This window comes from Panthera leo, chromosome A2 (assembly GCF_018350215.1).
Source record: "Panthera leo isolate Ple1 chromosome A2, P.leo_Ple1_pat1.1, whole genome shotgun sequence".
Classification (NCBI taxonomy): Eukaryota; Metazoa; Chordata; class Mammalia; order Carnivora; family Felidae; genus Panthera; species Panthera leo.
Window position 1 is genome coordinate 60,550,859 of NC_056680.1, and position 14,949 is coordinate 60,565,807.

Sequence of the window (14,949 nt, forward strand, 5' to 3'; positions counted from 1 at the left end):
AAGAAGTTCCATCAAAACGCAACCTACTCCTTTCTAATTCCAGATGCCACAAGAAAAGAGACTAATTTGACTACATAAAAATAAATTAAGTTCCCCAAGGAAAAAAATACCAGAAGCCAACTCAAAATATTAGTAACAAAATGAGGCAATAGGTCTGCAACACACACCACAGACCGGGGGCTGACCTGAGATTATAAAGAGCTCCTAGAAATCATTAGGGCAAAGGGCCTAAGATCTAACCAGCACATGTAAAAACATGCTTAACCATACTCCCAAGAGGAATATGAATCCACATACACCCAGAAGCTCCCTTTCCACCCATCCAGCTTCTACCACCCCCAAACCTGATGCTGTACCCCTGTGCACGATGACAACGGGAACATGGATCGGTGCCCACCCCTTCGGGGGCCATCAGCAGTCCTGAAGAGATGCCACACCCTTTGCACCTGTGACAGCGCCTCCCGGCATGCGTCCTACGTGGCACGTGCACGTGCAGTACGGAACGCACCAGAGGGCGTTCACTGCGTCCCCGTCTCCAACAGCAAGACACTGGCAATGACCGCAGTGCCAGCTACCAGGCAGGGTCAGGAACCGCCCGCCCCTGAACATGCCCGGGACGTGGCAGCGCACACTCACACGTGACCCAGAAGCTCACGACATGGTGACTGAGGCCAGGGCGGGGACTGGAGGAGGACAGCTGGACAGGGGCAGGCCTTGTGAAAACGTCACATGTGAGCACCCTACCACGCACACCCCTGCATGAAGTGGATAAAAATGGTCCTGGGACCACAGCTCTTCCCCACTCCGAGAAGGGAGCTCCGCTGCTCGCTCGCTCAGCGCTTGCAGGACAAATCCCACGGGTGGCCCCAACGGCTCAGGGCCGAGCACCACAGCAGGAGCCTCAGTGCCAGTGCCGCGGTGGGAGGTTCCCGTGGCGAAGGCGCAGGACTCATCCTCAGCAAAGACCACGCGTGGTCCCCGGGGAGGAGGGGGGTCATGCATTCCAGCCGGGACTCTGTCTGCATGCTTTCGGCCAAGGGCAATGGCCTAACGGGGCAGGAGCGGCCCGGAGGCTGTCTCGTCTGCACAGGGGTTGGCCTCAAAACTTCCGGAGCTCCACTTCCCGGCGGCCAAGTCCTGGCGTTTGGTGAGATGCCAGGAATGACTGGTGCCAGGGGATGCCAGCAGGGGCAGAGGCACCTCCACCCCAGCGCAGACGTCCCCTGCTCCTTGGCACAGCGGGCGAAGGGCGGCTGAGTGCACTCACTCCTGCTCGAGGCGAAAGCCTCTAGAGTTTGGCTCTAGATTCACCAGCAAAAAGGCCACGTGAAAAGGCAGGACCCTGGCCGCCAAGGGCAATGCATGCGCTCTCCTCCGCCTGCTGCATCCGAGCACCAGCGCAGAGGGACAGCGGTCGCTCTGCTGCTGCTGCTGGCGCCAGTCACCAACGGGCAGGGGGCCCGGGGACCCCTGCTGCCCCCTCATGCACTCACAGTGCCACCGGCACACCCACCACCGTGACTTCACCACTGGACCGCTGCGACCACAGTCACCACCTCCATGACGATTGACAGGTGCCACAGTCAAAACCCTAAAATAAACACTGCTGACAGGTAGCTGTGACAGGCACCTCAGGGAAGGGCTGGAAAGCAGCCAGTCCAGAAAGAAACGGACTACTCCAAGAGGAAAAACCCCTGAGACCAGCAAAAGCCAAGACATCCAAAATAAACCTATTGCTAAGTTTTAAGTGAACTGTAGTTAAAACTCTTAGATCACTAAAAAACGTGAGAGGCCATGGAGTTTCACAAGAAGGTTTCAGGGGCGCCTGGGGGACTCAGTCGGACTGATCTCAGCTCAGGTCATGATCTCACGATTTGTGAGTTCAAGCGCCCTACATTGGGCTCTCCAGAGCCTGCTTAGGATTCTCTCTCCCCCTCTCTCTACCCCTCCCCTGCTTCGGTATAGGAATAACGGGGAATTTGACGATTGCCAAGAGATTATCTTAAAAGTTCCCATCACAAGAAAAAGTGTTACCATGTGAGGTGACAGGTGTTCACCAGACTTACTACACCGATCATTTCACAGCACAGACATATATCAAATAGCCATGCTGCACATCGGAAGCCAGTATGCCTATATTACCTCAATTTCTTTAAAAAAAAAAAAATTAAAAAAAAAAAAAGCCGTAACATGGACCAAAAATACTCCCGAAGAAGATAAAGAAAACTTGAATCACGTCAGAGATGAAGCCAGGCCGGCAGAAATACGGTCATCAGGTGTCATAAAAATGCCAACACAGAAATCACCTTCTTCCAGCACCGTGCTGGTCTCGCAAATGCACCAGCAGCCAACGCACCGCGGGCAGCCACCACTCCCTGGAACTGCCACACCAGTGCCAGCTGTCACTGCCTGCACCCCACAAGGTCAGCCCCAGAGCAGCAATCTTGTCCAAGCCTTGGGGACCATCCCATGCTCAGTCAAGGTCTCAGGAGGGAACGAGCACAATCCAGAACCACCCTTGGTGAAAGTGAGGACATATCGAAGTCACGACACGTGCATCTGACCCCCAGGTGCAACAGCCTGTCCCCTAGGGGGACACGATGAAGGGCACAGAACCCTCAAGACACAGGGCTTGGGGGAGAGTCAGCATGTATGTTTCCTGGGGTGGAAAGTACAGCCAGAGACCAGGTGATCTGGGTCTCCAGAGTCAAAGAGAAAATAACCAGTTTCAGGTTAGGCCTGATACAAATTCTCCCGAAGAAAGTTCCAGAAGTTTGTGGAGAAGTAGGAAGACAGGAAGTGGACCAGGAAGCTGGAGCTATCTTCAGCAAAGTTTGTAGCCAGCACTTTTCTTAACTGACTTACCTGCATACAAGGTAATCCCAACACAACATGATGCCTGCCCCACCGGGCCCCAGAGAATGCTGGGCCAAGTCCCCCCGCACTGGAGCCCCAGAGGACACTGGGAAAAGTCCTCCCCCCCGCCCCCGCCACTGGAGCCCCAGAGGACACTGGGCAAGACTCCCCCCCACACTGGAGCCTCAGAAGACACTGGTCCAAGTTCCCACCAACACTGAAGCCCCAGGGGACACTGGGCAAAGTCCCCCCTCCCCCCCACAGGAAGACTGGCCTGCACCTACCAACACGGGAGGGGACATGGTCATCAGAGCAAGATGCTGTGTGGATGACCCCTGGTCATCAGGTCTAACACAGACCTTGAAGTCCACGTGACAGGGGTCACCGTGCTCTGGTGACATCTCTGCACACAGGCGGGAAGAGGGCAGAGGGAGAAATGAGTGGACACGGTGCTCCAGCCAGCATGGCCTAAGACCCCTGACCCACAACCACATGGAGCCAAGAAGCCTCGGGGCTCCTGCCTTCCCTCCCGACACTGGTGGGAGTGCAACTTCTGGGGGCTGCCTGGCTCCTGCCAGTGTCCTACGCACGGTTGGGCCCGCTCCAGGTGCAGCCTGGGCAGTCTAGGGTCAGCACCTCAGGACAGGGGCCCCAGAGGGACTAGCTCACCGCCCAGCCTGGTTTTCTTCACACACAGCCAAGCCAGCTGAAGCTGGTGCCGCTTCACACGGCAGTCGTTTCCAGAAAATGTAGGAGTTAGTCATGTATAAGCTCTACTTTGCATGTTCCAGAACCTTCTCCTTGAAAGAAGCCAGCGGCACTGCTGTTTGAAAAGCTTCAGAGCTTTTCAGAGCTTCAGAGGCAGCGCACTTGCGCTGACCGCAGTCATTCACACAAGTTCCCAGAGCACTCAGTGATCCCAGGCACAAGTGAGGGGCACCTGTGTCACTGGGGGGGGGGGGGAGGAACTGCTCGGCCCCGCCATCTCACCTACGAAACACGGAAGGCACTGCTTACCGTGCAGGCTGAAGAGTCTCGTGAAGACAAGCAAGAATACAGTTTCTCTGGCAAACAGCACTCAGGGGACAACCTCACAAATTACATGGGGTTTTTCCTTTAAAGTGAGGCCTCCCTACGTGCACGACTACTGAGTAAACATCTCTCTCTCTCCCCATCGAAGGTTACATTTCTACTCCTGCTCTCAAGTAGAGACACCAGCTAAGGCTGTGAGCGCCCCTGCTCAGGCCGACGCCCCCCTCCCCCGCCCCCCCACCCCGTGACCACTCAGTGCTCCAGAGAGCACAGGCCCAGGAACCATGGGCCACTGCACAACCTGGGGATCTCCGCCCTGCCTCTCCAGGCGCCTGCTCCATCCGTGAAATGGGCGTGATGTGGATCACCCTGCCTCCCTTGTCAGGCTTTTTGTGGGGACGCCACGCAATGAACCACGGGAGGGGGAGGACACTGGAGCTCAACACCCAGCAGCAGGTGCACCCCAGCAGCACAGCAGGGCTGGCAGTCATGTCTGCGGCTGAAGGACAGTGGAGACCACAGGACAGGCCAGTTGGCTCCAGCACAGCCCACACCAGACAGCCGCGGCCACAGAGAAAGCTGCGTGGAGGAGCTGGAGGGGCCCCAAGGTTACCTGCCTGCCCTTCACCACGTGCTTGGGCACCGGCACCTTGAGCTCCAGGTCAGTGTAGTCCTGCGACCAGGTGTAGTTCTCACGCACGGCGCCATTGTAGCTGTCGGGGTTTCTCTGGAACTGCTCCTGCCTCCTGGGGAAGAAGGACAGGTGAGATAGCACCACGCCCCACCTCCAGCTCCCAAGGGGCTCCCTCTCTGGGGCAGGGTGACTTCCTTCTTGGCCCTCCTCCTCAGGCCTCCCGGGGAACCCAAGGACAAAGGGACATGCTGAAGAGAAGTCCACGAATGCAGCACGCCGGGGATGGGGTATGTGGCTGTGGTCAACGGCACAGCCTAGCCTGCCGGCCTTTGTGGACCCCAGAACGCTGCTCAGTCCCTCAAGCTAAGGGCCTCGGTAATACGGCCCCGGGGCTCCTGCTCCCCCAGAAACTGTCCAACAACTTCCGCCCGCAGCTTCCACGCAAACCCAAACGTGGCCCCGCTTTCTCCTGAGACCTGAGTGGTGTGCTGGAGCTGCCTGAAAAACCCGTCGGCCACACCCCACTGTCCCTGCAGGGCCAACCCAGCACGGGTGCACACGGGCCTGGCCGAGCGCCTTGGCTGACGTTACAAATAAAACAGGAGAAGAGATTTGCTGTTAAACTTAACAGTGCTAACAATAGCATAAACACCACATAGAAACGTTTGGACTCTCAAGCTTACTACGTGAGTTTTAGATCTAAATTAAGGACAGAAGCCTAATTGTGGACAAGGCGACACCATTGAGTGAGGCTGTCCCAACAACAGGTGCAGTTCGCCCACCTTCTCCAAGCCTCAGGGAGCCCGGCACCCACATGTGGAGGGAGAGGCCCGAGGACGAGGCTGCACTCATGGGGAGACACAGAAGTGAGCACGTGTTCATCTGTGCAGATGAAGACGCGCAGAAAAGGGTCGGAACACGAGCACCCCCGCAGCCCCCCATCTCTGGTCAGGTGGTGGTTCGCAGGTAACGTGTGTACCTCCTGTGGGTCTGCCTCGTACACCTTATATGTGAGGCTGGCATCCATCATCGCCCAGCTCTCACAGCTGATAACTGGCTCCTATCAGGGGTTGAAGCGTGACCCCAAAAATTCTATGGTGTCCTACCCTCCAGCCCTCAGAATGTGCCTTATTTAAAAGTTTAAATGAGGGGGCGCCTGGGCGGCTCAGCTGGTTAAGCGTCTTTACTTCAGCTCAGGTCATGATCTCACGGTTCGTGGGTTCAAGCCCCACGTCGGCTCTGTGCTAACAGGTCAGAGCCTGGCACCTGCTTCAGATTCTGTGTCTCCCTCTCTCTCTGCCCCTCCCTCTCTCATGCTCTGTGTCTTTCTCAAAAATAAGTAAAACATTAAAAATAATAAAAATTAAAAACAAAGTTAAATGAGGTCACTGGGAGGCCCTGGTCCCATCTGGGTCCTTCACAAGGGGAGATCAGGACACGAAATACATGCAAAGGGACGGCGGTGTGAGGATGGCCGGGCAGCTGCGGGCCAGGGGCTAGTGGCTGTCCACGTCCCCAGAAACTGACAGAGGCACGGAGGACCCCACCCAGAGTCTGGAAGGGAGCTCGGGAGAGAGCCCCAGGGAGCAGGGCAGAAGAGGCGGGAAAGGTCAAGACCGGGCAGGCTTGACACAGATGCCAGGACACACAAGTCTGCAGAGGCCGCTGGGCTACATGAGGAAAGTGTGTGGCTTCGAGTATGGCGTGGGTCCATTTACTAAGAGACACTCATGGGCATGTGGGTAAAAGCAAGCGCCAGCGTGTTAAGTCTCCATGGTGTCTCGGGTGGGAGACGAACAGGAAGTTTGGCTTTCTTCTGTTCCTTTAACCATTAAGTTCCTTGCAACACAGACATCCTATCCAGAGAAAAAAGACTCTTCTTCAGGACTCCCGGACAGGAGGCGGCGATTCAGCCTGTGTCCCTAGGACCAGGCGGCCATCGGCCTGCAACCTGACACCCAGACACCTGCACCGGGCCCGCCAGCACCCGATGCAGCTCCAGAGCCCTGGCGTGACGGCCATGCTGGAGTGTGCAGCGAGGACCCGAGGGCCTGGCCAGGATGGGGGTGGGGGGTGTCGTCCTCCCCACACAGCCTGCCGCACGGGCTAATGGAGTGTGTGCGTTAACTATTCGAAACCATCCAAGTTATGGAAACTCAGAAATAAAATACACACAAAACAGAGGCCAACATGGTCTGGCACTTGGCAGAAATCCAGAGACAAATCTCGGGACCCCTCACAGAGGAGGGACAGCCACATCCCACGACACAGGGCTGAGCCTTCAGCCACGGCCAGAGCCGCTCCTGCTCGGGGGTGCCCTGCACCCCAGAGCTGTGGGCTCACAGAGGGGCTCTGCTCACACAGCACCACAGAGCCCGGCACCCTGCTGGGTGCTTTTTTTAACATTTGGAATCCACATTCTCTTTAAATAAAGTGGATTATTTGCAGTCAACGATGTGTAAAAATAAGCCTCCTGTCATGTGCAGGTGCTCTGGGCCCCCTTGCCCCATCATCCCTGACTGGCCTCATCCCTGACTGGCTGTAGCCACACCCCTGCAGCTGCAGATGTAGCTGCGGAGGGGAGGGGAAAGGAGGGGAGGGGAGGAGCGTGAGTCAGCACGCAGGCCTCCCTGCAGCGTGGGCATCCCAGGAGCCCACGGCCGGCCACGTGAAAGGAGCTGCCAGGCCGGGCTCCTGCGCCACAGCCAGCACCCCCTTCCCGGGGTGGGAGCTCTGCTCAGGTCGCTCCCGCCCCTCCATACCCCTGCGCGGGCAAAAACCAATGCCGCTCCAGCAGTGGCCAGCGTGACAAGTGGTAGGCAAAGGAGTCGCGGCCTCTATAGGCGCTTGAGCAGGAGCTAGCGCCGTAGGGCATGGTTTCTAACTGGGGGCACGGGGGCCACCCTTGGGCCCCTTCCAAGGTTCCAGGAGTGGGGGTGGCTCCCCAGAGTGTGCCCATGGGAGGGACCAGGGCCTGTGCATGTGTGTGGCATGAGCGTGTAGAGTGTGGCACGTCTAAGGCAGTTTACCCTCTCCCCTCGTGGGACACCTCCGTCCCTGCCACAACCTCCACCCCCTCAATGCTCCCACCACCTCCGTCCCTCCCACGACCTCCCTCACTGACCCCACTGCCTCCAGGACCTGGGCAGGGGACACAGCAGGTGGAGGCACAGGGACTGTCCTGTGGGCTCCTGCACTCCCAAGCTGGGTGAGGGGAGCCCACCCTGGAGGCCAATGCCCTGCTTCGGGAGCCTGCAAGCAGGTTCGTGGGCCCCATCTCAGCACCAAGACGTGACGGCCACATTCCCCACACACCTTGGACAGGAAGGGTTGGACCGCACAGTCTGTGCACGGTGACCCACCCAAAGGGCACAAGGCAGGCCCAGCGTGCTCACAGCCTCCTGCCACCTCTTCCAGGCTCCTTGAGCAGCAGAAGCCCACGACCTCGGGTCCCATGCTCCAGGTGCCTGACACCCCGTCCTGCCCGGGGCCACTGTCCCCCTCACACTTGGTCGCCACCCTCTTCAGCGCACTCCCACCTGGAAAGAAAGTTTGGCTCAGGACAGAGGCTTGTCACCATCCTGCCCCAACAAGGGGCCTAAAATCCATCCCGTTCCGCCAGCGTACGGCAGGCAGAGCAGCAGAGAACATTCTCACCAGAACCAAGTCCAGAATGCTAGAAACTACAACAAAGTTCCACGTTTCTTTACAAGTAAACAGCAACAGTTAAAGAGGAAAGCGGAAGAGTTCTAAATCTGAAGTCTCGGCAGACCTGCCGGAACGCTGGTCCAGAAAAACCAGCCATGAGAAAACAGACACTCAGGAAAACATGAACACAGACTGGGCACTGAAATTCACGACAATCACATTAAGCTTAAATGTTCGTTTTACTGATTTATACACGGTGAAGTTTCATGATTTCTGGGTGTGTCTTGTCATGCCTGGGGGCAGGGAGACGAGACAGGAGTCGAGAATGCCACATAAGGAAGTGGAGGAAAGCTTCGAGGGCATGGATGGTGCCACGCTCTCCTTTCGTGGAATCTTTATAACCTAAGGGTCGGTCTGAACACCCAGCGGGGGACCTGCTGGCCCGGGACCACCCCACACCTGCGGTGTGCCCAGGCAGGGGTCCTGCCCCCCGAATACACAAGAGAGGAGTCTCGTGGCTTCCCGTGTGCTCGTGCTTACTGGCCACACGAGCTCCTTCTGAGCCACTTGCGCCGCAGCCTCTGTCGGTGCTCCCCGGCCGCAGAAGTGCTCTTCACGTGCTGGAAAGACTGTTGGTTCCGCAGCTCCCACGTGCCGCCTCCTACTTTCCTCCCGGCGTCCCACTAACCCAAGGCCCATCTCGGGACACACTTGCCGCCCCCCAGCCCCCCACCCGGCTTCCATCCCTGTGCCCTGAGGCCATCAGCCCACGTCCTACTTCGCTCCCCTGCGTTCTTGCTTCTGCTCCTGACCAGTCATAGCAGAAGCCTGTGGGACAACAGTGTGCCGCCGTGGGGACACCCAGGGCACTGATGCCCCCGGCCTGTAGCTCCCGCTCACTCTGCCCCCAGGAGACTCTCCACCACCGCCATCAGCGTTTGATACAAAATTCTTGTCACAAAGTATATTTTGATAATCTGCCTTTAACATTTTAATTATGTAGCACAATTAAAAATACCAGATGATTCACCTGAAATACCTGAAGCCCCTCATAATACGCCCATGAATAATTTGATAGGTTTTAATGCAAACTGCTCGGAAGGTCAGCCCGCAGAAACACCATCCACATTTACTATATGCTGTTTTGATTAACCGGCAGTGCAGGTTTCTTACAGCAAGACTTCCTCTTAAATCACGTCATTTAAAAAAAAAAAAATTTTAATGTTTATTTATATTTTGCTGGAGAGAGATACAGAGCACAAGCAGGGGAGGGGCAGAGAGAGAGGGAGACACGAAATCCGAAGCAGGCTTCAGGCTCTGAGCTGTCAGCACAGAGCCCGACGCGGAGCTCGAACTCATGAACCATGAGATCATGACCTGAGCCGAAGTTGGACGCTTAACCGACTGAACCACTTAACCGACTGAACGATGTCCCTCACGTTAATTATTTTGACAAGAGAAAGAACATTCCAAATATTTTCCAAGTACGTGAATATATAGTACACATTTTCCAACAAAAATGAGGTAACCTGCACACACATGACAAGTGGAGAAGGCTGAATTCTTAGTCTTAACTCCATTTTCTTCTCCATCCATCCAAAATCAAACAAGTCATGACCAGCTTTTTTACTACCTCTGCTCTCAACAGACTCCCCAGCTGAGCAGTAATCCCACCCGAGAAAACTGCACCAGACCTCCAACACTCACCGACAGTAGGGACACGAGGGCCAACGGCCCAAACATCCACCAAGGCATGCAGAGAGCCCTTGGTGGCAGGAGGCGGGGCCGGGGGTACCATGGAAACCCCGGAGTGGCTTCCCCAGGGAGCAGGGTTTACAGGGTCAGGACCCCACCCCACCCTTACTCTGCAAGACCCACTTCTTATGGGGCCACCCCTCTGCCCCCCATGACCCACTTCGGGTACGCCAAGGTCGGTGGGGGGCGGGAGCAGCAGGTATCAGTCTCATTAAAAGTAAACAAGAAAACGCGGCAGAAGGACACTGGGAGGCCCAGAAGCGGGGTGAAAGCAAAAACGTCAGGGTGGACGGGCGAGCCTCAGGCACACACAGCCCACCCTCTGCTCATCCTGACACCCAGCAGGGGCGGCCCATCCCATACTGGTGAACGCTGGGACACCCGGGATGGGTGACCCGAGCAGGGGAAGCGCACACAGGGCGGGGTGGGAAGGGAGACCAGGCCAGCTCATGGGGTCCGCGGGAGCACAGAAGGCCAGGGACACACCAGTAGGTGGCCCTGCAGCCAGCAAGTCTACGGACCTGTTTGTCATCACCTCCCGTCACCGCACACCCCTTCCCTACCCGTGGAAGGAGCAGTCCCACCTAGTGTGCCCACTGCTGCAGGAATGCTCAGGTCCCCATCACACGACGCATGTGGCCCCATCCTTCTGCCTGGCCCTCACACCCACTTCTTGCCAGCCCTGCACTGCACCTGCACATCGCAGCCCATGTGCCCCGCGGCCAGCCCCCCACCCTTCCCAAGATGCTACCAGCAGCAGCACCACAGGAGGGCTCCGGACAGGTGACATCAGCACACCAGGCCCAGGGAGCTGAGCACCTGGCATCAAGAGGGGGGACGTGCCGGCCCGATCCCACTGCCTCCGCCCTCTCCCAGCAGCCGTGTCACCTGGTCCCTGTCTGCACGGGGACCATGACCCAGGAAGAGCGATGTGAGCCGCTGCAGGAACGGACTATTAGGAAACGCAGACGCTGGGCACCCCCTTCCCCATCCGTGAACAAAGGAGCACACACAAGTGGAAGCATCCAGACAAGGACACACTGCTCACAGCAGTTCAGAAGGAAGGACAGCCGCCAGCACCGTTCTCTAACGCAAATGATAAACGACAGGGTTCCCTTACATGAACATCTTCTCCGCACTAACACATGTTCACAAACAGCGTGCTCGGCGGAGGGGAGATTCCTTCATGCAAAAGCCCCAAGAGTCCATTTTCTTGCAATAAGCCGTGGTTTTAAATTTGCCTGGATTTGCTCTCATCTCAAACACGACAGGTGTTCTCAAGACAGATGCATGAGAAATTTCATGCAGAAACCTTCCTACCTCCAAATATAGAAACAAGACCCATCCAAGAATAGGAAAGGTTTTAACTCAGGCTTTAAAATTTAAAAATTAAGTCAGGAATTCTCAGGTCAAACTCTGTTATCCCAAAGTAAAAACAAAGTTTTAGGAACTCTTTTCTGAATTGAAAAACAAACTTACAAAGCAACCAATTTACACCACAGAAGCTCCAAGGCTCCATAAGGAGCAGAAAGGTGGGGTCAGTACTGGCAGGGGCGAGGAGTGTGTCCAGGAAGAGGCGGCCGTCCCAGCCACACGACCCAGGGTTTCTTCCACACAGCACTGGAGGTACAGATGCACCCACACGTGTCTCCGTCCTCCTGTGTGCATCCGCCCGCCCGTAAGATGACCCTGCAGCTGTGAAACGAGAGCAGCAGCTACAATCCCACTCAGAAAACACATACTGTGGGACGGAGGCATGACCACAAAGAAAAAGCCAACCCAACACAAGGACCCGCAGCTACAGTGGAGGGAATCATGCATGAGTTTCCCAGGGGAAAAAAACAAAACAAAACCAGGGGCACCTGGGTGGTTCAGTCAGTTAAGCTCCAACTTCGGCTCAGGTCATGATCTCACAGTTGGTGGGTTTGAGCCCCGCATCAGGCTCTGTGTGGACAGCTCAGAGCCTGGAGCCACTTCGGGTTCTGTGTCTCCCTCTCTCTCTCTGCCCCTCTACCACTCACGCTCTGTCTCTCTCAGTCTCTCAATAATAAGTAAATGTTAAAAAAGAAAAAAAAAAAAACTAAAATGACAGAATATAAAAGAAAGCAGCTGGGACACTGGAGCTGGCAATACAGTTCCTGAAAAACAGAAAAACTAAATGAAGATAAAGAAAATAAAGGGGAAAGGAAAAGCAGAAAGAATTTAAGGAGTGTCAGTGGAGACACAGGACATGCCCCCACAGGCTGACAGGCGCCTGGGGTCTGACCCAGAGCTGCACCTACATGCTCCGGGGCCCACCGGGAGCAAGAGTCCAAGTGACGGCCAAGTCCCTGGGAGGTCACCACCACCCCAATACCCCAAAGACACAGTCGCCTCACACACGCGAAGCTCCGATGGCCTGCGTGGTTCCCGGGAGGCTTCCTTCATTGTGCACTGGAGCCCCACTGGGTGATGGGCAGACCGCCCGCCTGTCAAACTAAAAGTCCCTTATCCCCAGATGCCCTTAATCCCAGGAAATCAGTAAGGTGGTGAGATGTCAACAGCCTCCTGTCATGGTCGCTTCCACTGAAGGTGCTGGAGGATGTTCTTGAATGAGACATGGGAAGAGCAAGGGCCCCAGCTCCCATCACACTTAACTGGAGTTTGGGCACTGTCCCCACGACTGGGGAACAGACAAGGGGCCGCTGTGACCACTCCCATCCAGTACTTTGCTGGAGGTACCGGGCAGGGTGACTGGGCAAGAAAATAAACAAGTAAGACACTTAGATTGGAAGGAAAAAGTAAAACTCTATTTGCAGATAATATGGCCTTGCATAAATACATTAAATCCTTAAAAGCCTACTAAATACTTTCAGGCACCTGGGTGGCTCAGTCGGTTAAGCACTGACTTCAGCTCTGGTCATGATCCCGCAGTTCAAGAGTTCAAGCCCCACATCGGGCTCTGTGCTGACAGCTCAGAGCCTGGAGCCTGCTTCAGATTCTGTGTCTCCCTCTCTCTGCCCCTCCCCTGTTCATGCTCTTGCTCTCTCTCAAAAATAAACATTAAAAAAAATTGTTTTTAAAAGAGCCTACTACTTACAGTTGATGAGTTAAGCAAAGTTACAGCTTACAAAACCAATATGTAAAAATTAATTGCATTTCTACACAGTAGCAATGAACAATCTAAGAAGAAAACAATTCCAGGGGCACCTGAATGGCTCAGTTGGTTGAGCATCCAATTCCTAATCTCAAGGTCATGAGTTCAAGCCCCAAGTCAGGTGCAGAGATTACTTAAATAAGTAAAATTTAGAAAAAGAATAAAATGCTTAGGAATAAATTTAACAGCAAAAACCCCTCACAAAAAAGTTAATCTCCAAAAACAGCAAAACATGGTGAAAAGAACTGAAGATAAACAACTAAAACAGAAAGGCCTCATAAGTTCATGGACTAGAAAATTTAAATACTGGTAAGCGGTAACTCCCCGAACTCATCTACAGCCAGTGCGTAAATGAGTACCTGTCAATACCCCCCAACAGGCTTCTGTGCAGAAACCGACAAGCTGACCCTAAAATCTATATGGAAATGCAAGGGCAGAATAGCCAAAACAATCCTAAAAAAGGAAAACCAACAGCAAGACTCACACTTCCTAACCTCAAAGCTTGTAGCAAGCCTCGACAGCCACGACAGCGTGGTACCCGCATGAGGACAGACATGATGGAGAGGCAACAGAATAGAACTGAAGGCCCAAACACGCACTCTCAAGTTCACGGCCAACTGCTTCTCAACAGGGAAACCAAGTCCATTTGTGATGCTAGGACAAGTGGATACCCACATGCAAAACACTGAGGTTGAACCACAACCTCAGACACACAGAAACGAACTCAGAAGGGTCAGAGATTGCAAGAGCTAAAATTATAAAACTCTTAGAAGAAAATACAAAAGTAAATCACTGTGATCTTGGGGTAGGCAATGGTTTCTTAAATACGATACCACAAGCATATGCAACTAAAGAAAAACTAGATAAATCAGACCTCATCAAAATTAAAAACTTCTGTGCATCAAAGATCGTTGTCAAGAAAGAGAAATGGGAACCCACAGAATGGGAGAAAATACTGACAAGTCATTTATCTGATAAGGGCCTAGTGTCCGGTATATATAAAGAACTCTTCCATCTAACAGTAAAATGATAACCCAATTAAAAATGAGTGAATGGCCTGAATAGGCATTTCTCCAAAGATGATATGCAGTCAATAAGCACATGCAAAACATGTGCAACATTTTTAGTCACTGGAAAATGCAAATCTAAACCATCAAGACAAAAAAGACAGATAATCACCAGCATCGGCAAGGCTGCAGAGAAATGGGAACCCCCTCACGGTACTGGTATGCAAGGCTGGAGCGGCTGTGGAAAACTCTGATGGTTCCTCAAAAGGTCAAACGCAGAGCTACTGTATGATTCTGCAATCCACCCCCAGGTATATGCTGAAGAGAAACAAAAGCGTGTGTCCACACAGAAACATGTACACAGATATTCACAGCACCACTATTCATAACAGACAACCCAAGTGTCCATTAACTGATGACCTAGTAAACAAAGTGTGGTCCATCCGTACAATGAGGTTTTGACCAACAAAAGGAATGAGGCCCTGATACTTGCTACAAATACAGATGAACCTGGAAAACACTATGTTGAGTGAAAGAAGCCAGACACCAAGGCCACAGATTGCTTGATTCCAAGTACACAAAATGCCAGAACTGACAAAACTATGGAGAAAGTAAGCTGGTGGTTGCCTAGGGACGGGAGGTTAGGGAGGAAATGGGGAGGGGAGTTCTTTTTGGGGTAAGAACGATGGCTGGAATGAGGCCGTGTGATGGCTGGGCAGCCTTACAGATACACTAAACACTGAACTGTACCCGACAGTAAGTACTTTTACAGTATGTGGACGATTATGTCCCCATTTCTAAAACCTGTGTGAGGATATTCTCTGTGGTGTGTAACATTAGCTACAGAATTAGGAGAATTTATTTTTATGCATACGTACTTA

General features: G+C 54.0%; 1 protein-coding gene across 3 annotated transcripts in view; it reads right to left on the bottom strand.

The window, feature by feature from the left end:
• Window positions 1-14,949, bottom strand: part of NUDCD3 (NudC domain containing 3) — a 61,838-nt gene that overhangs the window by 19,566 nt on the left and 27,323 nt on the right. For all 3 annotated transcript variants that reach the window (XR_006195904.1, XM_042913205.1, XM_042913193.1), the window contains exon 3: window positions 4,502-4,634. Coding sequence is in view for 2 of the 3 variants with exons in the window: in XM_042913205.1 (XP_042769139.1) it covers window positions 4,502-4,634 (133 nt within the window). In the remaining variant the exon portion in view is untranslated. The remainder of the gene's footprint in view (window positions 1-4,501; window positions 4,635-14,949) is intronic.